The sequence below is a fragment of the Anomaloglossus baeobatrachus genome, chromosome 4, assembly GCF_048569485.1.
Source record: "Anomaloglossus baeobatrachus isolate aAnoBae1 chromosome 4, aAnoBae1.hap1, whole genome shotgun sequence".
Lineage (NCBI taxonomy): Eukaryota > Metazoa > Chordata > Amphibia > Anura > Aromobatidae > Anomaloglossus > Anomaloglossus baeobatrachus.
In genome coordinates, this window is record NC_134356.1 from 17,047,749 (window position 1) to 17,073,256 (window position 25,508).

The 25,508-nt window shown below is 45.8% G+C and overlaps 1 protein-coding gene across 1 annotated transcript in view; it reads left to right on the plus strand.

Moving 5' to 3' along the window:
• Positions 1 to 25,508, plus strand: part of ITPR2 (inositol 1,4,5-trisphosphate receptor type 2) — a 227,947-nt gene that overhangs the window by 79,866 nt on the left and 122,573 nt on the right. The window contains 15 exon segments of the mRNA XM_075343322.1: positions 259 to 446; positions 3,126 to 3,264; positions 3,345 to 3,402; positions 3,591 to 3,756; positions 5,758 to 5,934; positions 9,551 to 9,640; positions 10,292 to 10,417; positions 13,262 to 13,384; positions 14,046 to 14,246; positions 17,702 to 17,953; positions 20,542 to 20,667; positions 20,892 to 21,020; positions 23,878 to 23,998; positions 24,112 to 24,302; positions 24,557 to 24,699. Of these exon segments, the coding sequence (XP_075199437.1) occupies positions 259 to 446; positions 3,126 to 3,264; positions 3,345 to 3,402; positions 3,591 to 3,756; positions 5,758 to 5,934; positions 9,551 to 9,640; positions 10,292 to 10,417; positions 13,262 to 13,384; positions 14,046 to 14,246; positions 17,702 to 17,953; positions 20,542 to 20,667; positions 20,892 to 21,020; positions 23,878 to 23,998; positions 24,112 to 24,302; positions 24,557 to 24,699 (2,230 nt within the window).

A 25,508-nucleotide genomic window follows, 5' to 3' on the forward strand; every position in this document is an offset into this window, starting at 1 on the left:
GATCTGATTAATGGCTGCCGCGTTTCAAAGTCAAAAACCTCTTGCTGGCTCTTATGGGGGAATTAAGCTGAAAATGACCCGAGCAAGAGATTTCAGATTTATATTTAGCTAGTAAATCCCGCAATGGCGTGTGTTCCTTTGTGTAGCACAGCGGTGGGGAGTAAATGCAGCCTCTACAACGGCCCTGAAGGTTCAAGATTTGCTGCTTAAGTGCCATTCAGACGTAAACTAATGTGCTACCATGTGTCACTGTCCCAGGTAATAATGTCATGCGGACCATCCATGGAGTGGGCGAGATGATGACGCAAATGGTTCTCAGCAGGGGCTCCATATTGCCCATAGCAGTTCCCGATGTTCAACCTGGGCTCCACTCAAGCAAGCAGACGACGGATAGTGAGGATATCACTGTTATGGACACCAAACTAAAAATCATTGAGATCTTACAGGTACAAATTTAAGTTTTGCTCATTGTATATAAAAGCCATAAAGTCTGTGATATTTCTGGTACAGCGATGGGGTCAGGAACCACTCCAGATGCAGCATATTCTCAATATTTGGACAATATGATAGAAACTCTTTTGATTGTGTAAACCTTGCTTTTTCTTATGCTAAAATAAAGTATAAGGGAGAGGATTAGACCCCCGGCATTATCAGTTTTTGCAGATATACTTAGAGACTATGCCATGGGGTGCTTATATCTGTGTAGGCTTAGCTGAAAATTGGTTAGGCATATCATAGAATGCTGCTGTCCCCTGAAGACATCTTTCACATGTCATGATGATATTCCTGAACTTTTAATTGGGAGAGGTCAGGCTCCTTAGACACCATGCTTTATGTAAACAAGGTACTTTCCCTAGTGGGGGCTGCAGACAGGATCTTATTATGTATATCTGTATACAGGGAGCTCCCCCTAGTGGTGGCTGCAGACAGGATCTTATTATGTATATCTGTATACAGGGACCTCCCCCTAGTGGTGGCTGCAGACAGGATCTTATCATGTATCTCTGTATACAGGGAGCTCCCCCTAGTGGTGGCTGCAGACAGGATCTTATCATGTATCTCTGTATACAGGGAGCTCCCCCTAGTGGTGGCTGCAGACAGGATCTTATCCTGTATCTCTGTATACAGGGAGCTCCCCCTAGTGGTGACTGCAGACAGGATCTTATCATGTATCTCTGTATACAGGGAGCTCCTCCTAGTGGTGGCTGCAGACAGGATCTTATCATGTATCTCTGTATACAGGGAGCTCCCCCTAGTGGTGACTGCAGACAGAATCTTATCATGTATCTCTGTATACAGGGAGCTCCTCCTAGTGGTGGCTCCAGACAGGATCTTATCATGTATCTCTGTATACAGGGAGCTCCCCCTAGTGGTGGCTGCAGACAGGATCTTATCATGTATATCTGTATACAGGGAGCTCCTCCTAGTGGTGGCTGCAGACAGGATCTTATCATGTATCTCTGTATACAGGGAGCTCCCCCTAGTGGTGACTGCAGACAGGATCTTATCATGTATCTCTGTATACAGGGAGCTCCCCCTAGTGGTGGCTGCAGACAGGATCTTATTATGTATCTCTGTATACAGGGAGCTCCCCCTAGTGGTGACTGCAGACAGGATCTTATCATGTATCTCTGTATACAGGGAGCTCCCCCTAGTGGTGACTGCAGACAGGATCTTATCATGTATCTCTGTATACAGGGAGCTCCCCCTAGTGGTGACTGCAGACAGGATCTTATCATGTATCTCTGTATACAGGGAGCTCCCCCTAGTGGTGGCTGCAGACAGGATCTTATCATGTATCTCTGTATACAGGGAGCTCCCCCTAGTGGTGGCTGCAGAGAGGAGGTTATCATGTATATCTGTATACAGGGAGCTCCCCCTAGTGGTGACTGCAGACAGGATCTTATCATGTATCTCTGTGTACAGGGAGCTCCCCCTAGTGGTGGCTGCAGACAGGATCTTATCATGTATCTCTGTGTACAGGGAGCTCCCCCTAGTGGTGGCTGCAGACAGGATCTTATCATGTATCTCTGTATACAGGGAACTCCCCCTAGTGGTGGCTGCAGACAGGATCTTATCATGTATCTCTGTATACAGGGAGCTCCCCCTAGTGGTGACTGCAGACAGGATCTTATTATGTATCTCTGTATACAGGGAGCTCCCCCTAGTGGTGGCTGCAGACAGGATCTTATTATGTATCTCTGTATACAGGGAGCTCCCCCTAGTGGTGGCTGCACACAGGATCTTATCATGTATCTCTGTATACAGGGAGCTCCCCCTAGTGGTGGCTGCAGACAGGATCTTATCATGTATCTCTGTATACAGGGAGCTCCCCCTAGTGGTGGCTGCAGACAGGATCTCATCATGTATCTCTGTATACAGGGAGCTCCCCCTAGTGGTGGCTGCAGACAGGATCTTATCATGTATCTCTGTATACAGGGAGCTTCCCCTAGTGGTGGCTGCAGACAGGATCTCATCATGCATCTCTGTATACAGGGAGCTCCCCCTAGTGGTGGCTGCAGACGGGATCTTATCATGTATCTCTGTATACAGGGAGCTTCCCCTAGTGGTGGCTGCAGACAGGATCTTATCATGTATCTCTATATACAGGGAGCTCCCCCTAGTGGTGGCTGCAGACAGGATCTTATCATGTATCTCTGTATACAGGGAGCTCCCCCTAGTGGTGGCTGCAGACAGGATCTTATCATGTATCTCTGTATACAGGGAGCTTCCCCTAGTGGTGGCTGCAGACAGGATCTCATCATGCATCTCTGTATACAGGGAGCTCCCCCTAGTGGGGGCTGCAGACAGGATCTTATTATGTATCTCTGTATACAGGGAGCTCCCCCTAGTGGTGGCTGCAGACAGGATCTCATCATGTATCTCTGTATACAGGGAGCTCCCCCTAGTGGTGAATGCAAGCAGGATCTCATTATGCATCTCTGTATACAGGGAGCTCCCCCCTAGTGGTGGCTGCAGACAGGACCTTATCATGTATCTCTGTATACAGGGAGCTCCCCCTAGTGGTGGCTGGAAACAGACTGAAGTTCACCATATCAGAAGTTTTCTCTGAGTGTGTAAGGGATTCTGGAACCTGTGATATAACCGCCTCCTTTGTCTTTCAGTTCATTCTCAGCGTCCGTCTGGATTACAGGATTTCCTATATGTTGTCTATTTACAAGAAAGAGTTTGGGGACAATAGCGGCAGCATTGACAGCTCAACAGCGTCCACAGTTTCTCCCCCAGACACCCCAACCCCATTAGGTAAGGAGGTCAATGGCCTCTTTATTTGCTATAATTAATATGTACAATGTATCTGATTATTACTTGTGACGTTTCTGCAGCGGTAGTGCCAGATATCGATGAAATCGCAGCGCTGGCGGAAACCATGTTTGCTGGAAGGTGAGTCTGAGAAGATCTCCCGCCAACTGTGCAAATCAATAAATAGATAAGTCCCGCCCACATTCCAATCTAGAACGCCCCCAAATGCACAGGAAACGCCCATCTTTAGCAGCGATTACAAAGCCGCCCCTGTGACCCGCTCCAGGACAGTGGCTGATATGACTGTAATCTGTCTCTGTCATGTTCAGTAAGGAGAGGAATCCAGTGGAGCTGGACGATGAGGGGGGCAGAACATTCCTGCGGGTGCTCATCCATCTCATCATGCACGACTACCCACCGCTGCTCTCCGGGGCCCTGCAGCTTCTATTCAAGCATTTCAGCCAGAGAGCTGAGGTCCTGCAGGCCTTCAAACAGGTCAGTGTTTCACATACAGAGCAACAAATCTACATAGACATAAAGGAATATGATATACTTTGGTGTACAGCAGTCACCACTAGAAGGAGCTTATAAACTTACTGCATACAGGGTATACATTGCAGTCAATATTTCTGCATACAGGCAGCTCCCCCTAGTGGTGGCTGCAGACAGGATCTTATCATGTATCTCTGTATACAGGGAGCTCCCCCTAGTGGTGGCTGCAGACAGGATCTTATCATGTATCTATGTATACAGGGAGCTCCCTCTAGTGGTGGCTGCAGACAGGATCTTATCATGTATCTCTGTATACAGGGAGCTCCCCCTAGTGGTGGCTGCAGACAGGATCTTATCATGTATCTCTGTATACAGGGAGCTCCCTCTAGTGGTGGCTGCAGACAGGATCTTATCATGTATCTCTGTATACAGGGAGCTCCCCCTAGTGGTGGCTGCAGACAGGATCTTATCATGTATCTCTGTATACAGGGAGCTCCCCCTAGTGGTGACAGCAGACAGGATCTTATCATGTATCTCTGTATACAGGCAGCTCCCCCTAGTGGTGGCTGCAGACAGGATCTTATCATGTATCTCTGTATACAGGGAGCTCCCCCTAGTGGTGACTGCAGACAGGATCTTATCATGTATCTCTGTATACAGGGAGCTCCCCCTAGTGGTGGCTGCAGACAGGATCTTATCATGTATCTCTGTATACAGGGAGCTCCCCCTAGTGGAGGCTGCAGACAGGATCTTATGTATCTCTGTCTACAGGGAGCTCCCCCTAGTGGTGGCTGCAGACAGGATCTTATCATGTATCTGTATACAGGGAGCTCCCCCTAGTGGAGGCTACAGACAGGATCTTATCATGTATCTCTGTATACAGGGAGCTCCCCCTAGTGGAGGCTACAGACAGGATCTTATCATGTATCTCTATACAGGGAGCTCCCCCTAGTGGTGGCTGCAGACAGGATCTTATGTGTCTCTGTATACAGGGAGCTCCCCCTAGTGGAGGCTGCTGATAGAATCTTATGTGTCTCTGTATACAGGGAGCTCCCCCTAGTGGAGGCTACAGACAGGATCTTATCATGTATCTCTGTATACAGGGAGCTCCCCCTAGTGGTGGCTGCAGACAGGATCTTATCATGTATCTCTGTATACAGGGAGCTCCCCCTAGTGGTGGCTGCAGACAGGATCTTATCATGTATCTCTGTATACAGGGAGCTCCCCCTAGTGGTGGCTGCAGACAGGATCTTATCATGTATCTCTGTATACAGGGAGCTCCCCCTAGTGGTGGCTGCAGACAGAATCTTATCATGTATCTCTGTATACAGGGAGCTCCCCCTAGTGGTGACTGCAGACAGGATCTTATCATGTATCTCTGTATACAGGGAGCTCCCCCTAGTGGTGGCTGCAGACAGGATCTTATGTATCTCTGTATACAGGGACCTCCCCCTAGTGGTGGCTGCAGACAGGATCTTATGTATCTCTGTATACAGGGAGCTCCCCCTAGTGGTGGCTGCAGACAGGATCTTATGTATCTCTGTATACAGGGAGCTCCCCCTAGTGGTGGATGCAGACCAAATCATATGTATCTCTGTATACAGGGACAAACCTTACAAATGGGAGATGCCATTATATTGTGATCTTACAAAACTAAAGAGATATGGCTGCTTTAATCAGAAATTGCACCACCCCCATGCCAAGGTTGTATCTGGTATTACAGCTCCATGAGGTAATTGGGACTGAGCGTCAGTACCACACACAACCTGTGCACAGGGATGGCGCTGTTTCTCAAAGAATGCATTGAGCAAAGTTTAGCTTCTCATTGTTCTCGTCATTGACCTCGCTGATCTTACATCCCCGGCCGCTCGCTCCCATTGTCTGGATGTTCGGGGATAGTTGGTCGCACATCGTCCGCTCATGATCATGTATCAGTGTATCAGGTAAGGAGCGTCGTCTTTGTATTTTAATATTAATCTTCGCTTGTGATGTTCTTTTCTGCAGGTTCAGTTACTGGTGTCAAATCAGGATGTCGACAACTACAAGCAGATCAAGGCTGATCTGGACCAATTACGCCTGACGGTGGAGAAATCTGAACTTTGGGTTGAAAAGAGCAATAGTTACGAGAGCGAGGAGCTGGGAGACGGGCAGGCCAAGGACGGCAAAGAGCAGATTAATGAGGTGAATTATGTGCCCCGCGCTCTGCTGTCCATTTCATTTGCTGCTTGATTAAACAAAGGTCTGAGAATGACAGCGACAAGTCCCCTGTACCCCCTGCTGCAATTAGGAGCCGACAGGACAGCACAATGTCTGGAGAACGTACAGTACATGGCGGCACAAGTGCTCCATCAATGACATACTAAGCAGCATTGCATGCCTATATACAGGAATATAACTACTATAATACTGCCCCCTATGTACAAGAATATAACTACTATAATACTGCACCCTATGTACAAGAATATAACTACTATAATACTGTCCCTATATACAAGAATATAACTACTATAATATTGCCCCTATGTACAAGAATATAACTACTATAATACTGTCCCTATATACAAGAATATAACTACTATAATACTGTCCCTATATACAAGAATATAACTACTATAATATTGCCTCCTATGTACAAGAATATAACTACTATAATACTGCTCCTATGTACAAGAATATAACTACTATAATACTGCTCCCTATGTACAAGAATATAACTACTATAATACTGCTCCTATGTACAAGAATATAACTACTATAATACTGCCCCTATGTACAAGAATATAACTACTATAATACTGCCCCTATGTACAAGACTATAACTAATATAATACTGCCCCCTATGTACAAGAATATAACTACTGTAATACTGCCCCTATGTACAAGAATATCATTACTATAATACTGCTGTCTATGTACAAGAATATAATTACTATAATACTGCCCCCTATGTACAAGAATATCACTACTATAATACTGCCCCCTATGTACAGGAATATAACTACTATAATACTGCCCCCTATGTACAAGAATATAACTACTATAATACTGCCCCTATATACAAGAATATAACTACTATAATACTGCCCCTATATACAAGAATATAACTACTATAATACTGCTCCTATGTACAAGAATATAACTACTATAATACTGCCCCCTATATACAAGAATATAACTACTATAATACTGCCCCTATGTACAAGAATATAACTACTATAATACTGCCCCTATATACAAGAATATAACTACTATAATACTGCCCCTATGTACAAGAATATAACTACTATAATACTGCCCCTATGTACAAGAATATAACTACTATAATATTGCCCCTATGTACAAGAATATAACTACTATAATACTGCCCCCTATGTACAAGAATATAACTACTATAATACTGCCCCTATGTACAAGAATATAACTACTATAATACTGCCCCCTATATACAAGAATATAACTACTATAATACTGCCCCTATGTACAAGAATATAGCTACTATAATACTGCCCCCTATGTACAAGAATATAACTACTATAATACTGCCCCTATGTACAAGAATATAACTACTATAATACTGCCCCTATGTACAAGAATATAACTACTATAATACTGCTCCTATGTACAAGAATATAACTACTATAATATTGCCCCTATGTACAAGAATATAACTACTATAATACTGCTCCTAAGTACAAGAATATAACTACTATAATACTGCTCCTATGTACAAGAATATAACTACTATAATATTGCCCCTATGTACAAGAATATAACTACTATAATACTGCTCCTATGTACAAGAATATAACTACTATAATACTGCCCCTATGTACAAGAATATAACTACTATAATACTGCCCCTATGTACAAGACTATAACTAATATAATACTGCCCCCTATGTACAAGAATATAACTACTGTAATACTGCCCCTATGTACAAGAATATCATTACTATAATACTGCTCCTATGTACAAGAATATAATTACTATAATACTGCCCCCTATGTACAAGAATATCACTACTATAATACTGCCCCCTATGTACAGGAATATAACTACTATAATACTGCCCCTATATACAAGAATATAACTACTATAATACTGCCCCTATATACAAGAATATAACTACTATAATACTGCTCCTATGTACAAGAATATAACTACTATAATACTGCCCCTATATACAAGAATATAACTACTATAATACTGCTCCTATGTACAAGAATATAACTACTATAATAATGCCCCCTATATACAAGAATATAACTACTATAATAATGCTCCTAAGTACAAGAATATAACTACTATAATACTGCTCCTATGTACAAGAATATAACTACTATAATATTGCCCCTATGTACAAGAATATAACTACTATAATACTGCCCCCTATGTACAAGAATATAACTACTATAATACTGCTCCTATGTACAAGAATATAACTACTATAATACTGCCCCCTATGTACAAGAATATAACTACTATAATACTGCTCCTATGTACAAGAATATAACTACTATAATACTGCTCCTATGTACAAGAATATAACTACTATAATACTGCTCCATGTACAAGAATATAACTACTATAATATTGCCCCTATGTACAAGAATATAACTACTATAATACTGCTCCTATGTACAAGAATATAACTACTATAATACTGCCCCCTATGTACAAGAATATAACTACTATAATACTGCTCCTATGTACAAGAATATAACTACTATAATACTGCCCCCTATGTACAAGAATATAACTACTATAATACTGCCCCTATGTACAAGAATATAACTACTATAATACTGTCCCTATGTACAAGAATATAACTACTATAATACTGCTCCTATGACGAGGAATATGCCTGCTATACCACTCTCTGCTGTGTTTGGTAATGTGGAGCTGGTGCAGTGTGGTCCCTGTAGTCCTGTGTAATGTGAAGTTGTACATTTATTATATTACGGGTTTTAGTTTCTGTACAGAGTGGTATTTTTCATTTTTCGGCGATGTGTCGGCCGGCTCTTTGTACGTCGCTCCCCTGACATTACATTTTACAGTGAAATGTAATGTCAGAGCCGCGGTAGCAGAGTAATGTGCGCTGTGTACAGACGATGTGCAGCGACGGGTCCGGACCAGACCTGAGCCGCCGTCCTCTTTGCTCTTTAATTGGGACTTCAGAGACCGTGAAGTTGAGATGATGAATATCAGGTAAAATATCACGCCGTGATGGACGACCTCGGGGTGTTTGAGCTAAATGCGATCTCGTGTCTCCGTGTTTAGAACGCCAAACGTCCTCATCGTCTTCATGGGAAGACGTGGACAGCGGTACTGCTGTAAGACGCCTCGTCAGACTGCGTCCTTGTCTGAAGTAACGTTCTCAGTTCTCAGAAATACTACTACTACATAGAGTAACCATGGCTTAAAGGGGAACTCCACTCACCACATAATGTTATACCGAGGGCCCCTTTAAGAGACCCTTTATTAACAGGCATTAAAATTGTAGAATAATTATGTGTTAATACTTTATTTTTTTATTTTAATATGTTCTCAAAATGCATTCGTGGTGGCAGCCATATTTGTCATTTTTCCAATTATGGGCGGAGCTTAGTTATCACATGACTTTTTGAAGAAAGTGAGATTGACAGATACTTTCTACAGTGAAGAAATCAACGAGGTGTTTTCTAAAACGCCCGTCACAAGCGTGTGATAGCAGAACCAGAGGGGCGCCACTTGATTTCAGCTCCGGACGACCCCCCCCCTTCTCTGTGCTTCACCTTAACAAGCATGTTCTTTTAGGATACAAGTATTCTCGCCCCGGTACAAGAAGGTATTAAAAAGCCACAGATCGACAGCAACAAGGCCAATAACTACAAAGTTGTGAAAGAGGTAAAAGTCAACAATTTATTGATTTATTTATTTATGGGGACTGTATACTTTTGCAACATTTGTCATATAACTGCCCCAATACACCTAAAATAAAAGGTGATGTCACAATGCTTAAAAGGCTCCATCCATTTAGAGTACACATCTCTTAGAAATTCACGCCAGGTGCAACAGGGTGTGAAAACTTGTGCAAACAGGACCTTTTTACTGAAACAAACATTAAAACTTTTTTTAAAACACTCCTACCATTATTGTGGGTGGAGTTTTTGTGTTTACATGGTAACAGACTACAAACAACCCCCATGCAGTCTGATCCTGCCGCTATGCTGTGTCTTGAAAAGGTCAATTTGGCCTTTATGAGAAGTCCTTTGGCAGTTGGGGCCTTAGTGGAAATATAGCATTATGTTACACCTACAGCTTTAGGATCAGACTGACTACCCGCAGGGATGATTCCTAGCCTGTAACCATGGAGACGCATTGTTCTGCATTTGAGCTGTATACACAAAACGATAGGGGATGTTTAATGAAGACTAAATACAAAGCTGCTTCTTTTTTCACATTGAGTAATAAAGTAAAGATTGGATGTAAAAGTCTTCATACCCCTTTGTATCAATCGCAATGAACACCCAGTTCCCGCTTTTTCTGGTGTTGCAGATCCTGATCCGGCTCAGTAAGCTCTGTTCTCAGAGCAAGAAGGGACGAAACCAGCAGCAGCGGCTCCTAAAGAACATGGGGGCTCATCTGGTGGTCCTGGATCTGCTGCAGATTCCATTTGAGAAGGTCGGTAATGCACTTTAAGCGGGGGGATATGTTTTCGGAATTAAAGGGGTTAATCCCATCTTTATATGGTGAAATAATCGGCTAGGGCTTGTAAAACTAAACATGTTCACATTTTACTGCTTATTAAAATTGTCAACCGTTCTTGAGATATTAACACTTTTCTCTTGTTTATAATTTGTTACCTTGGAGACCGACCACTGCTGCTGAACAGCAGAACGTGTACAGTGCTTACACGCTGTTTTCTTGTAATCGCTGTTTTCTTGTAATCGCTGTTTTCTTGTAATCGCTGTTTTCTTGTAATCACTGTTTTCTTGTAATCGCTGTTTTCTTGTAATCGCTGTTTTCTTGTCATCGCTGTTTTCTTGTCATCGCTGTTTTCTTGTAATTGCTGTTTTCTTGTCATCGCTGTTTTCTTGTCATCGCTGTTTTCTTGTCATCGCTGTTTTCTTGTCATCGCTGTTTTCTTGTCATCGCTGTTTTCTTGTCATCGCTGTTTTCTTGTCATCGCTGTTTTCTTGTCATCGCTGTTTTGGACCTGCCCAGCATCCTTAGTGCACTGTTACCCTTTAATCCTGGACATCCTCACTGTAGTGCTTGCAATCTGCACAGTAGCGGTGGTCGGTCTCCCGGGCAACGCACTGTAAACAAAAGAAAAATGCTCATATCTCAAAAATGGTTGTAGATTTTAATAGGCAGCAAATTGCAAAAATGCTTGTTTTTAGAAGCATTATCCAATAATAGCCATATAGGAAGATGGAATTAACCCCTTAAATGAAGACGTTTGCCCATCAGCTTATTTGGTACCAGTCTTATAAGTTACATCTTTTCTCCTCTGGTCAGATCCAAAGCTGCATTCAAACTTCTAATGTTTTTCTCTTTTTCCACAAAGGAAAACCTGGTGGAGCTCAGATGACTGTCACATATGATATAGAGGTGTCTGTCACATATGATATAGAGGTGTCTGTCACATATGATATAGAGGTGTCTGTCACATATGATATAGAGGTGTCTGTCACATATGATATAGAGGTGTCTGTCACATATGATATAGAGGTGTCTGTCACATATGATATAGAGGTGTCTGTCACATATGATATAGAGGTGTCTGTCACATATGATATAGAGGTGACTGTCACATATGATATAGAGGTGTCTGTCACATATGATATAGAGGTGACTGTCACATATGATATAGAGGTGACTGTCACATATGATATAGAGGTGTCTGTCACATATGATATAGAGGTGTCTGTCACATATGATATAGAGGTGACTGTCACATATGATATAGAGGTGACTGTCACATATGATATAGAGGTGTCTGTCACATATGATATAGAGGTGACTGTCACATATGATATAGAGGTGACTGTCACATATGATATAGAGGTGTCTGTCACATGTGATATAGAGGTGTCTGTCACATATGATATAGAGGTGTCTGTCACATATGATATAGAGGTGTCTGTCACATATGATATAGAGGTGTCTGTCACATATGATATAGAGGTGTCTGTCACATATGATATAGAGGTGTCTGTCACATATGATATAGAGGTGTCTGTCACATATGATATAGAGGTGACTGTCACATATGATATAGAGGTGTCTGTCACATATGATATAGAGGTGACTGTCACATATGATATAGAGGTGTCTGTCACATATGATATAGAGGTGTCTGTCACATATGATATAGAGGTGTCTGTCACATATGATATAGAGGTGTCTGTCACATATGATATAGAGGTGTCTGTCACATATGATATAGAGGTGTCTGTCACATATGATATAGAGGTGTCTGTCACATATGATATAGAGGTGACTGTCACATATGATATAGAGGTGACTGTCACATATGATATAGAGGTGACTGTCACATATGATATAGAGGTGACTGTCACGTGATATAGAGGTGACTGTCACGTGATATAGAGGTGACTGTCACGTGATATAGAGGTGACTGTCACGTGATATAGAGGTGACTGTCACATATGATATAGAGGTGTCTGTCACATATGGCTCCAGGTTGTCTGTCGCTTCGGGCAGTCAACAGATTTTTCTTTGTTTTTTTTGCTTTGAATATAACCAGAGTAGACAACAGGAATTGTAACACTTTGGAGAGCCCCATCTCGGGATCACTGGGGGTCCGTACCCTGGAGAGCCCCCCATCTCGGGATCACTGGGGGTCCGTATCCTTGAGACCCCCATCTCATGATCACTGGGGGTCCGTACCCTGGAGAGCCCCCATCTCGGGATCACTGGGGGTCCGTACCCTGGAGAGCCCCCCATCTCGGGATCACTGGGGGTCCGTATCCTTGAGAGCCCCCATCTCATGATCACTGGGGGTCCGTACCCTGGAGAGCCCCCATCTCGGGATCACTGGGGGTCCGTACCCTGGAGAGCCCCCCATCTCGGGATCACTGGGGGTCCATACCCTGGAGAGCACCCATCTCGGGATCACTGGGGGTCTGTATCCTTGAGAGCCCCCATCTTATGATCACTGGGGGTCCGTACCCTGGAGAGCCCCTATCTCTGGGTCACTGGGGGTCCTTACTTTGCATAGCCCTTATCTCAGGATCACTGGGGGTCCATACGCTGGAGAGCCCCTATCTTGGGATCATTGGCGGTCTGTACCATGGAGAGCACCCATATCGGAGTCACTGGGGGTCTGTACCCTGGAGAGCACCCATCTCGGAGTCACTGGGGGTCCGTACCCTGGAGAGCACCCATCTCGGACTTACTGGGGGTCCATCCCCTGGAAAGCCCTCATCTTGGGATAAGAGATAATTACATTTTGGGGTGTAACCCTTTAAGGGAAGTTTGTTGTTTTTTTTTCTTCAGACCGATGATAAAATGAATGAGATCATGACCCTCGCTCACAACTTCCTGCAAAACTTCTGCCGAGGAAATCCTCAAAATCAAGTACTTCTCCACAAAAACCTGAACCTGTTCCTGACTCCGGGGGTAAGTGGGGCGACGCTAGCATTGTACCCCGGTTATATATTTATTAAAACTAGCGCCATCCTTATCGACAGGTCGTGCGTGGTATTACAGCACTGCTCCATTCTATTTTGCAGTGGTGGGCATTAACTGTAGACAGGGGTGGTGCAGCCATGATATTCTTATCCTGGATAAACCCCTTTCAGAGCACAGTAGTGGGGGGTCTCAGGTATAACTATTGATGACCTATATAAGTGTGATTAGTGGGGTCTGGACCTGAGGTCCCTCCAATTAACAAAATAACCAGGATGCGGCACTACTGCCTCTTTGGCCGGGACAACCCAGTACTTGTACGGACCCTCCACTGTGAATAGATCAACAGATGAGGGGCCGCAATGCCTTCTGGGACCCCCTTTTTGTGGTCCGAGGTGGTCAGACCCCCCACTAGTCACACACTGATGGCCTGAGGGTGGTCCCTATGCCAACCTGCTTACACAACTTTCCAATGTAAGACCCTACCAATCTCAACGTCTCTGCTTGCACGACAGCAAGCAGAGATCTTGAAAGCCTGAAATATTTGAAACCATGATTTAAAAAAAAAAAAATAATTCTGGACCGGCCCTTTAAGGCGTTGTAGCCGCTGTATTAGTACATTCACTAAGGGGTTAATGTCCCCCCCCCGCAGCTCCTCGAGGCCGAGACGATGCGGCACATCTTCATGAACAACTACCACCTGTGCAACGAGATCAGCGAGCGGGCGGTCCAGCACTTTGTGCACTGCGTGGAGACCCACGGCCGGCACGTGGAGTACCTGCGATTCCTGCAGACCATCGTCAAGGCGGACGGGAAGTACGTGAAGAAATGCCAGGACGTGGTGATGACGGAGGTGAGAGGTCCTGTCTGCTCTGGGACCAATCAGATCACTGCGGGGACTTTTAAAAAGGGATTTTAACTGACATCATTAAAATTTAAAGAGACAGTATGCCTTTAAATAGGAAAGAGGCTCCCTGTAAATATAAAGACTCTTCCACTCTGGAAAGCTACATATAACATTACCAGCATTCTGCCCCTTAGTCAATCACATACTTGCTGAGGAAGGGTATTCCTAATGACGTATGCCCCCCGAACCATAAATCACAGCTGTCGACTGTATTATAGGCTGTCTTTTAGCCGGGATCGGTGATGACTCTAATCTTGGCCGTTTAACCCCCTAAGATGCTGCGCTCAATGACAATCACGGCATCTAAGCGGTCATACAGAGGGAAGTTGTATTGTTGTTTTCCAGTGCTATCTTAGTTAAGACCCCAGGATCTGCCATATACATAATAAAGGCAGGCGTAATACTACATGATATAGATGCCGCCAACTGTATAGACTGTGGCGTCCGAGGGGGTTAAAGCGAAAACCATTAGATCAGTGGGGGTCCTCACCAATCGAATAGTTATTTTGGTGATAGTTATGCTCCCCTTCCCTGTTTTTTCTTGGTTCAAAATCGCAGCCAGGACAGGTTGTACGGAGGGCAGGTCGCGCTGTACGGAGGGCAGGTCGCGTTGTACGGAGGGCAGGTCGCGCTGTACGGAGGGCAGGTCGCGCTGTACGGAGGGCAGGTCGCGCTGTACGGAGGGCAGGTCGCGCTGTACGGAGGGCAGGTCGCGTTGTACGGAGGGCAGGTCGCGTTGTAGGGGGGGCAGGTGGTGCTGTAGGGGGGGCAGGTTGTGCTTTACGGGGGAAAGATTGCTCTGTACGGGGGGGGAAAGATTGCTCTGTACGGAGGGCTGGTTGCGCATGCGCTCGTTTCCATCTGAATCCGTAGCGTTTTTCTCTAGTACTCCCTACTTTTTATGACGCGCTGTATGTTGCCGGTCGCACCATGACTATTGTCACTGGCATAGTGCGATTCTTGGCTGCGTCACAGTGGAAAGTTGCCGTGTGGCGTCAGCGCTGTCGGCTGTAAACGGGCGGCAATGCACAACCAGGATACCTCTTTAAACGGTTGTTTTCTCTGATGGCAGCCGCTGCAGCGGGACCTTGGTGACAGTCCCTTGCCGCCAGTACTCCGCCTTTTCTGTTAAGGGGTTAATTGCCGGTGTGCAGACCCCCACATCGCTCTGGACGGCCCGTTCCCGCACGATTAGCAGTGAGGGGGGGGACTCCTGAAAACGCTGAGCATTACCTGCCGGTGACAGCGAATCTTCAGCCATCTTGACATAAAGACTCGCTAGCAATTAAGATGACTGACACCTGACACCCGAGACATCACGCACCGGCGCTTCATACACCGCCATCGCCTCGCCGAAAGATTAGAAAAAAAACCCGATCTCTCCCAACGTCTCAGCATCGGATGTAGACAAAAAGGCGAGGAGAGAAAATCAAGCTAATGAGTCAAGGCGCGAGCGAAAAAAGGAACACAACGACTTCTAGAAGTTTCCAGCGCGGAGGGGAAACTTCTTACAGCGGTAACCTTTGTCGGCAGAGACTCCGCTCACAACCTTTTCATTCCCCGATGAAGGTTTTTTTTTTCTTTTAACTATTAACACGACTCACATTTACATCACAATTCCCGGCCATTAGCGATCGCACCGCTTTGTCTGCCGCGCGGCGGAGGAGACGTCTCCGCGTTGTAAGGGGTGGGGGATGGGGGGGCTATTACTAAATTCCCTCCGTTCAGTTCACATCTGAAGAAATTGGGCTTAATTGGGATAATTGAGTGATTGTAGGTTCTCTCCGCTCCTGGGAAAGCTGGGTGACGGGCAATATGACTGCCGTTAGGTCTCGGAATCTGCGACTGTATAAACAGCCTTAGGGGGGCAATGTTGTGACTTTAAGGATACTCCCAGAAGGAGGTAAAATAGGTCTTAATTACCATTCCGATCCCCCCAGACTCATTTAATCGCTCTTTAGACACACATTGTGCTCACCATTGTGGCCAGTGATTGGCTGCAGTGGTCCCATATCTATCCAAACAGGAACTACAGACGCATAGTGCGTCCTTCCTATTCAGTTTGCACACACATGTGACCGCTGCAACAAATCACTGGTTCTAACAGTTAGTTGTCAGTCACAAATAAGACCAGTGATTGGCTGCAGTGGTTACATGTGCATCTAGACTGAATAGGAAGTATACACCTGGTGTCTGCAGTTCCTGCTTGGCCTGGGAAGACATGTGACCGCTGCAACAAATCATTTGTTAAAACAGTTATCTGTTGGTCATAGCTAAGAACAATGATTGGCTGCAGCGGTTGCATGTTGCAGTTCCTGCTACACCTGGACAGACATGTGACCGGTGCAGTTAATTGCTGGTAATACTTCTGAACCACTTATCACTGGTATAGCGAGTGATTGGCTGCAGTCATATGTGTTTACAGACCAAGTAGTAACTACAGACACCTGGTGTAAACATGCTATTCTGTCAGGACAAACATGACCACTGCAGTCAATCACTGGTCATAGTAGGGACAAATTTGTCAGTGTTTATCAGTGTGACTCCGGCGATATATCATTAAATACGTCGCTGCGTGTGACGGGGCCTTTATAGTCAGTGATTGGCTGCAGCGGTGATGTTTTTCCAGACCAAGCAGTAACTACAGACACCTGGTCTGTATATGCTATGCTATTCTGTCAGGACAAACGTGACCACTGCAGTCAATCACTGGTCATAGTAGAGACTGATTTGTTACTGTTATAGCCATTGATTGGATGCAGCGGTTACACGTTTGTCCAGACTGAACAAGCAGTACACACCAGTTATCTGTAATTCCTGCTTGCCCGGGACAGACATGTGACCACTGCAGCCAGTTACTAGTTGTAGTTGTATCCAACACATCATTCATATAGCCAGTGATTGTCTGCAGTGGTCACATCTCCATTCAGGCAAAAGAGGAACTATTATAGACACCTTATCTGTATATCCTATTCATTCTGGATGGATAAGTGACCACTGCAGCCAATCACTGGTCATAGCCATGACTGATGCATCATTATTATAGCCAGTGACTGGCTGCAGTGGTCACATGTCCTTCCAAGCCAAGTTGAAAATATAGACCAATGGTGTGTACTTCCTAGTTTGGATGCACATGTGACCGCTGCAGCCAATCACTAACCAAGACCACCTTTTCCTTCCGGGGGCAAAATAATTATGGGGTCCCAATGATACTGGGTGGGAGAAGTGCTGCAGAACAAAGGGGTGGAGAATTGGCCCCTGGGTAATGGAGAGGCCTATTTTGATGTTATGGGGGCCCCTTTTCTGTGTTCACCCCTTTATTTCTGCCTGGAAAATTGAAGGGCCCCATCCCGCCGTGACGTCTGCAGGCCGTGACCTGTTCCGGTATTTCTCTGTTGTAGCTGATCAATGGCGGAGAGGACGTGCTCATCTTCTACAACGACCGCGCCTCGTTCCCCATCCTCCTGCAGATGATGTGCTCCGAGCGGGACCGGGCGGATGACAGCGGCCCCCTGGCCTATCACATCACCCTGGTGGAGCTGCTGGCGGCCTGCACCGAGGGCAAGAACGTCTACACCGAGATCAAGTGCAACTCACTCCTGCCCCTGGATGACATCGTCCGCGTGGTGACACATGACGACTGCATCCCCGAGGTAAGAGCCCGAGCGTAACACTAACATCCTGCATTATACTCCAGAGCTGCACTCACTATTCTGCTGGTGCAGTCATTATGTACATACATTACATTACTGATCCTGAGTTACCTCCTGTATTATACTCCAGAGCTGCACTCACTATTCTGCTGGTGCAGTCACTGTGTACATACATTACATTACTGATCCTGAATTACCTCCTGTATTATACTCCAGAGCTGCACTCACTATTCTGCTGGTGCAGTCACTGTGTACATACATTACATTACTGATCCTGAGTTACCTCCTGTATTATATTCCAGAGCTGCACTCACTATTCTGCTGGTGCAGTCACTGTGTGCATACATTACATTACTGATCCTGAGTTACCTCCTGTATTATACTCCAGAGCTGCACTCACTATTCTGCTGGCGCAGTCACTGTGTACATACATTACATTACTGATCCTAAGTTACCTCCTGTATTATACTCCAGAGCTGCACTCACTATTCTGCTGGTGCAGTCATTATGTACATACATTACATTACTGATCCTGAGTTACCTCCTGTATTATACTCCAGAGCTGCACTCACTATTCTGCTGGTGCAGTCACTGTGTACATACATTACATTACTGATCCTGAGTTACCTCCTGTATTATACCCCAGAGCTGCACTCACTATTCTGCTGGTGCAGTCATTATGTACATACATTACATTACTGATCCTGAGTTACCTCCTGTATTATACTCCAGAGCTGCACTCACTATTCTGCTGGTGCAGTCACTGTGTGCATACATTACATTACTGATCCTGAGTTACCTCCTGTATTATACTCCAGAGCTGCACTCACTATTCTGCTGGTGCAGTCACTGTGTACATACATTACATTACTGATCCTGAGTTACCTCCTGTATTATACTCCAGAGCTGCACTCACTATTCTGCTGGTGCAGTCACTGTGTACATACATTACATTACTGATCCTGAGTTACCTCCTGTATTATACTCCAGAGCTGCACTCACTATTCTGCTGGTGCAGTCACTGTGTACATACATTACATTACTGATCCTGAGTTACCTCCTGTATTATACTCCAGAGCTGCACTCCCTATTCTGCTGGTGCAGTCAGTGTGTACATACATTACTGATCCTGAGTTACCTCCTGTATTATACTCCAGAGCTGCACTCACTATTCTGCTGGGGCAGTCACTGTGTACATACATTACATGCCTGATCCTGAGTTACCTCCTGTATTATACTCCAGAGCTGCACTCCCTATTCTGCTGGTGCAGTCACTGTGTACATACATTACATTACTGATCCTGAGTTACCTCCTGTATTATACCCCAGAGCTGCACTCACTATTCTGCTGGTGCAGTCACTGTGTACATACATTACTGATCCTGAGTTACCTCCTGTATTATACTCCAGAGCTGCACTCACTATTTTGCTGGTGCAGTCACTGTGTACATACATTACATGACTGATCCTGAGTTACCTCCTGTATTATACTCCAGAGCTGCACTCACTATTCTGCTGGTGCAGTCACTGTGTACATACATTACATGACTGATCCTGAGTTACCTCCTGCATTATACTCCAGAGCTGCACTCACTATTCTGCTGGTGCGGTCACTGTGTACATACATTACATGACTGATCCTGAGTTACCTCCAGTGTTATACTCCAGAGCTGCACTCACTATTCTGCTGGTGCAGTCACTGTGTACATACATTACATGACTGATCCTGCGTTACCTCCAGTATTATACTCCAGAGCTGCACTCACTATTCTGCTGGTGCAGTCACTGTGTACATACATTACTGATCCTGAGTTACCTCCTGTATTATACTCCAGAGCTGCACTCACTATTCTGCTGGTGCAGTCACTGTGTACATACATTACATTACTGATCCTGATCCTGAGTTACCTCCTGTATTATACCCCAGAGCTGCACTCACTATTCTGCTGGTGCAGTCACTGTGTACATACATTACTGATCCTGAGTTACCTCCTGTATTATACTCCAGAGCTGCACTCACTATTTTGCTGGTGCAGTCACTGTGTACATACATTACATGACTGATCCTGAGTTACCTCCTGTATTATACTCCAGAGCTGCACTCACTATTCTGCTGGTGCAGTCACTGTGTACATACATTACATGACTGATCCTGAGTTACCTCCTGCATTATACTCCAGAGCTGCACTCACTATTCTGCTGGTGCGGTCACTGTGTACATACATTACATGACTGATCCTGAGTTACCTCCAGTATTATACTCCAGAGCTGCACTAACTATTCTGCTGGTGCAGTCACTGTGTACATACATTACATGACTGATCCTGCGTTACCTCCAGTATTATACTCCAGAGCTGCACTCACTATTCTGCTGGTGCAGTCACTGTGTACATACATTACTGATCCTGAGTTACCTCCTGTATTATACTCCAGAGCTGCACTCACTATTCTGCTGGTGCAGTCACTGTGTACATACATTACATTACTGATCCTGATCCTGAGTTACCTCCTGCATTATACTCCAGAGCTGCACTCACTATTCTGCTGTGCGGTCCTCCTCTCGGCTCACGTTTCCTCCTCTTCCTCAGGTGAAGATCGCCTATGTGAACTTTGTGAACCATTGTTACGTGGACACGGAGGTGGAGATGAAGGAGATCTACACCAGTAACCACATCTGGAAGCTGTTTGAGAACTTCCTGGTGGACATGGCGCGGGTGAGGTTTGTTGCAGTGTGCAGGGGCAGGTGTCGGGTGGTCTGTGCACATTCCCATCGTTACAGTGTGTCAGCGCAGCTCTCAGCCTCCTGAGCTCACAGAGGATTAGTCCGGACGACCTCCTCTACTCACGGCTGAGCAGTCGTTGCAGCTTTGGCTGTGACTAGAGCACAGGATGCGATGCTGGTATGTGTAGTCCGCTGATTTTCTTCTTTCCTCGCCAGGTTTGCAATACAACCACCGACCGCAAACACGCGGACACGGCGCTGGAGAGGTACGCAACGGAGGCCGTGATGAACATCGTCAGCGGATTCTTCAACTCCCCATTTTCCGATAACAGCGTGAGCCTCCAGGTGAAGTGCACTCACTGGCTGATAACAGGGGACAATAGACTTACTTTAGAGCTTGTTCCCAGCAAGGGATGTGAAAATGTTCAGCAGCAGTGTAAAGCATGGGGGCAAATTGCACAGTAAAAGTGTGGAAGGTTCAGATTCCGTCTGACTCCAGAAGACAGAGCAGCTGAGCCTGAGTCATTGTTTATATTTGTTATACAATAGAGCAGAGCTGCAGGGTAAAGTATGGAGTGAAGCACATAGGTTTATGATATGGCGGGCTGTAGATTTGGGATTTCTGAGCTCGGACTTATTGGAGGGTGCAGCCCACGCTGACGAGGGGTTAATCTGACCCCCATTATTCAGCCTCATGTTTAGCGGTCAGCGCCCGGGGCGGTAATTGTCCGTGTCCCCACACGCCAGCGGCAAATCCAGAGCGACGGCTTAGATACAGCTCAGCAGACAGTATCACACAGGAGAGGATTAGATACACTGCACAGCACACAGTATCACACAGTAAAGGATTAGATACACAGCTCAGCAGACAGTATCACACAGGAGAGGATTAGATACACAGCTCAGCAGACGGTATAACACAGGAGAGGATTAGATACACTGCTCAGCAGACGGTATCACACAGGAAAAGATTAGATACAGCTCAGCAGACAGTATCACACAGGAGAGGATTAGATACACAGCTCAGCAGACAGTATCACACAGGAGAGGATTAGATACACGGCTCAGCAGACAGTATCACACAGGATAGGATTAGATACACTGCACAGCAGACAGTATCACACAGGAGAGGATTAGATACATGGCTCAGCAGACAGTATCACACAGGAGAGGATTAGATACACAGCTCAGCAGACAGTACCACACAGGAGAGGATTAGATACACTGCACAGCAGACAGTATCACACAGGAGAGGATTAGATACACAGCTCAGCAGACAGTATCACACAGGAGAGGATTAGATACACGGCTCAGCAGACATTATCACACAGGAGAGGATTAGATACACAGCTCAGCACAGTATCACACGGTACAGGATTAGATACACAGCTCAGCAGACAGTATCACACAGGAGAGGATTAGATACACAGCTCAGCAGACAGTATCACACAGGAGAGGATTAGATACACAGCTCAGCAGACAGTATCACACAGGAGAGGATTAGATACACAGCTCAGCAGACATTATCACACAGGAGAGGATTAGATACACAGCTCAGCACAGTATCACACGGTACAGGATTAGATACACAGCTCAGCAGACAGTATCACACAGGAGAGGATTAGATACACAGCTCAGCAGACAGTATCACACAGGAGAGGATTAGATACACAGCTCAGCAGACATTATCACACAGGAGAGGATTAGATACACAGCTCAGCAGACAGTATCACACAGGAGAGGATTAGATACATGGCTCAGCAGACATTATCACACAGGAGAGGATTAGATACACAGCTCAGCAGACAGTATCACACAGGAGAGGATTAGATACACAGCTCAGCAGACAGTATCACACAGGAGAGGATTAGATACACAGCTCAGCAGACATTATCACACAGGAGAGGATTAGATACACAGCTCAGCAGACAGTATCACACAGGAGAGGATTAGATACATGGCTCAGCAGACATTATCACACAGGAGAGGATTAGATACACAGCTCAGCAGACATTATCACACAGGAGAGGATTAGATACACAGCTCAGCAGACAGTATCACACAAGAGAGGATTAGATACAGCTCAGCAGACAGTATCACACAGGAGAGGATTAGATACACAGCTCAGCAGACAGTATCACACAGGAGAGGATTAGATACACAGCTCAGCAGACAGTATCACACAGGAGAGGATTAGATACACAGCTCAGCAGACAGTATCACACAGGAGAGGATTAGATACACAGCTCAGCGGACAGTATCACACAGGAGAGGATTAGATACACAGCTCAGCAGACAGTATCACACAGGAGAGGATTAGATACACAACTCATCAGACAGTATCACACAGGAGAGGATTAGATACACAGCTCAGCAGACAGTATCACACAGGAGAGGATTAGATACACAGCTCAGCAGACAGTATCACACAGGAGAGGATTAGATACACAACTCATCAGACAGTATCACACAGGAGAGGATTAGATACACAGCTCAGCAGACAGTATCACACAGGAGAGGATTAGATACACTGCACAGCAGACAGTATCACACAGGAGAGGATTAGATACACTGCTCAGCAGACAGTATCACACAGGAGAGGATTAGATACACAGCTCAGCAGACAGTATCACACAGGAGAGGATTAGATACACAGCTCAGCAGACAGTATCACACAGGAGAGGATTAGATACACTGCACAGCAGACAGTATCACACAGGAGAGGATTAGATACACTGCTCAGCAGACAGTATCACACAGGAGAGGATTAGATACACAGCTCAGCAGACAGTATCACACAGGAGAGGATTAGATACACAACTCATCAGACAGTATCACACAGGAGAGGATTAGATACACAGCTCAGCAGACAGTATCACACAGGAGAGGATTAGATACACTGCACAGCAGACAGTATCACACAGGAGAGGATTAGATACACTGCTCAGCAGACAGTATCACACAGGAGAGGATTAGATACACTGCTCAGCAGACAGTATCACACAGGAGAGGATTAGATACACAGCTCAGCAGACAGTATCACACAGGAGAGGATTAGATACACTGCTCAGCAGACAGTATCACACAGGAGAGGATTAGATACACAGCTCAGAAGACAGTATCACACAGGAGAGGATTAGATACGCAGTGTGCAGACCCTCCTTGGCGCGGTGCTGTATCTCAGCCGCTTTCCTCTCCACAGACCCACCAGCCGGTCTTCATCCAGCTCCTGCAGTCGGCCTTCCGGATCTATAACTGCACGTGGCCGAACCCAGCGCAGAAATCCTCGGTGGAGTCCTGTATAAAGACTCTGGCAGAAGTGGGTGAGTGCGCGGCTCTGCAGCCCGACCCCCGGGGGGCGCCGTCCCCTCCTCCGCTCAGACGACGTGTCCTGATATTATTCATTTAATGTTATTTATTTTCCTTGAAAAATAAGCGAAGAATCGCGGCATCGCCATCCCGGTGGACCTGGACAGTCAGGTGAATACGCTGTTCTTAAAGAGCCACTCCAGCATGGTGCAGCGGGCGGCCATGGGCTGGAGAATGACGGCCCGCACCGGCCCACGGTTCAAGGACGCCCTGGGGAGCCCCGGCTGGGACTACAGGAACATCATCGAGAAGCTGCAGGTACGAGGGAGGCGCGATTCCTGCTCTGAAGCCCCATACACTGGCAACTGAGGGGTTATTCTGGATTATTAGATTATTGTGTCATCCCATCATTAGCACACCACCTGCCAATACTGGAAATAACATTCAGTTTCACAGCACGTTGTAAAGCGAGATGGCGTCCTACCTCAGTCTGCTGTACAGACACCTGCCCACTGATCTGAATGGATGGAGTGTTCCTCCAATGGTCCTGATCTCGGTCCCTCCATTTTCAGGACGTGGTGGCCGCTCTGGAGCAGCAGTTCAGTTCCATGGTTCTGGCGGAATTTTCGGTCCTCGTGGACGTCCTGCACAGTCCCGAGCTCCTGTTTCCTGATGGGACGGATGCCCGGATCCGCTGCGGAGCCTTCATGTCCAAGTAAGTGCGATCTCCAGACCTTTCACTGATGTATTGGGAGCGACCATGTCTCATAGAAATCAGCATAGAGAGCAGCGCCCCCTTGTGCCCAAAATATCAGCAAAAACAATGGTAGAACTGGATTTACCCCTGTTGTCACCACTATTACTGGGCTCCTGTATATATGACAGGACCCTTATTCTCCATTTAAAGGGGAAATAAAAAGGATTTCCAATTTAAAGACAACGTGTCGACAGAAAATGTCATTATTTACACCAGGACTTAATTCCAATCATATTAGTTTAGTTTTATCTTATATATAGAGCAGTGGTGATAAGCTGAGATGTGTTCTGCACCTTTTAGTTTTACTGTGTAAACTGGGACAGGGTCAGCAGAGTCATCTCCGTATCAATAGAAGGTGGGGTCAGCAGAGTAATTTCCTCATTAGGGGGCAGGGTCAGGAGAATCCTGTCAGGGGGCGGGGTCAGCAGAGTCATGTCATTAGGGGGCGGGGTCAGCAGAGTCCTTTCATTAGGGGGCGGGGTCAGCAGAGTCCTGTCATTGGGGGTGGGGTCAGCAGAGTCCTGTCATTGGGGGTGGGGTCAGCAGAGTCCTGTCATTAGGGGGAGGGGTCAGCAGAGTCCTGTCATTAGGGGGCGGGGTCAGCAGAGTCCTCTCATTAGAGGACAGGGTAAGCAGAGTCCTCTCATTAGAGGGCAGGGTCAGCAGAGTCCTCCCATTAGAGGGCAGGGTCAGCAGAGTCCTCCCATTAGAGGGCAGGGTCAGCAGAGTCCTCTCATTAGAGGGCAGGGTAAGCAGAGTCCTCTCAT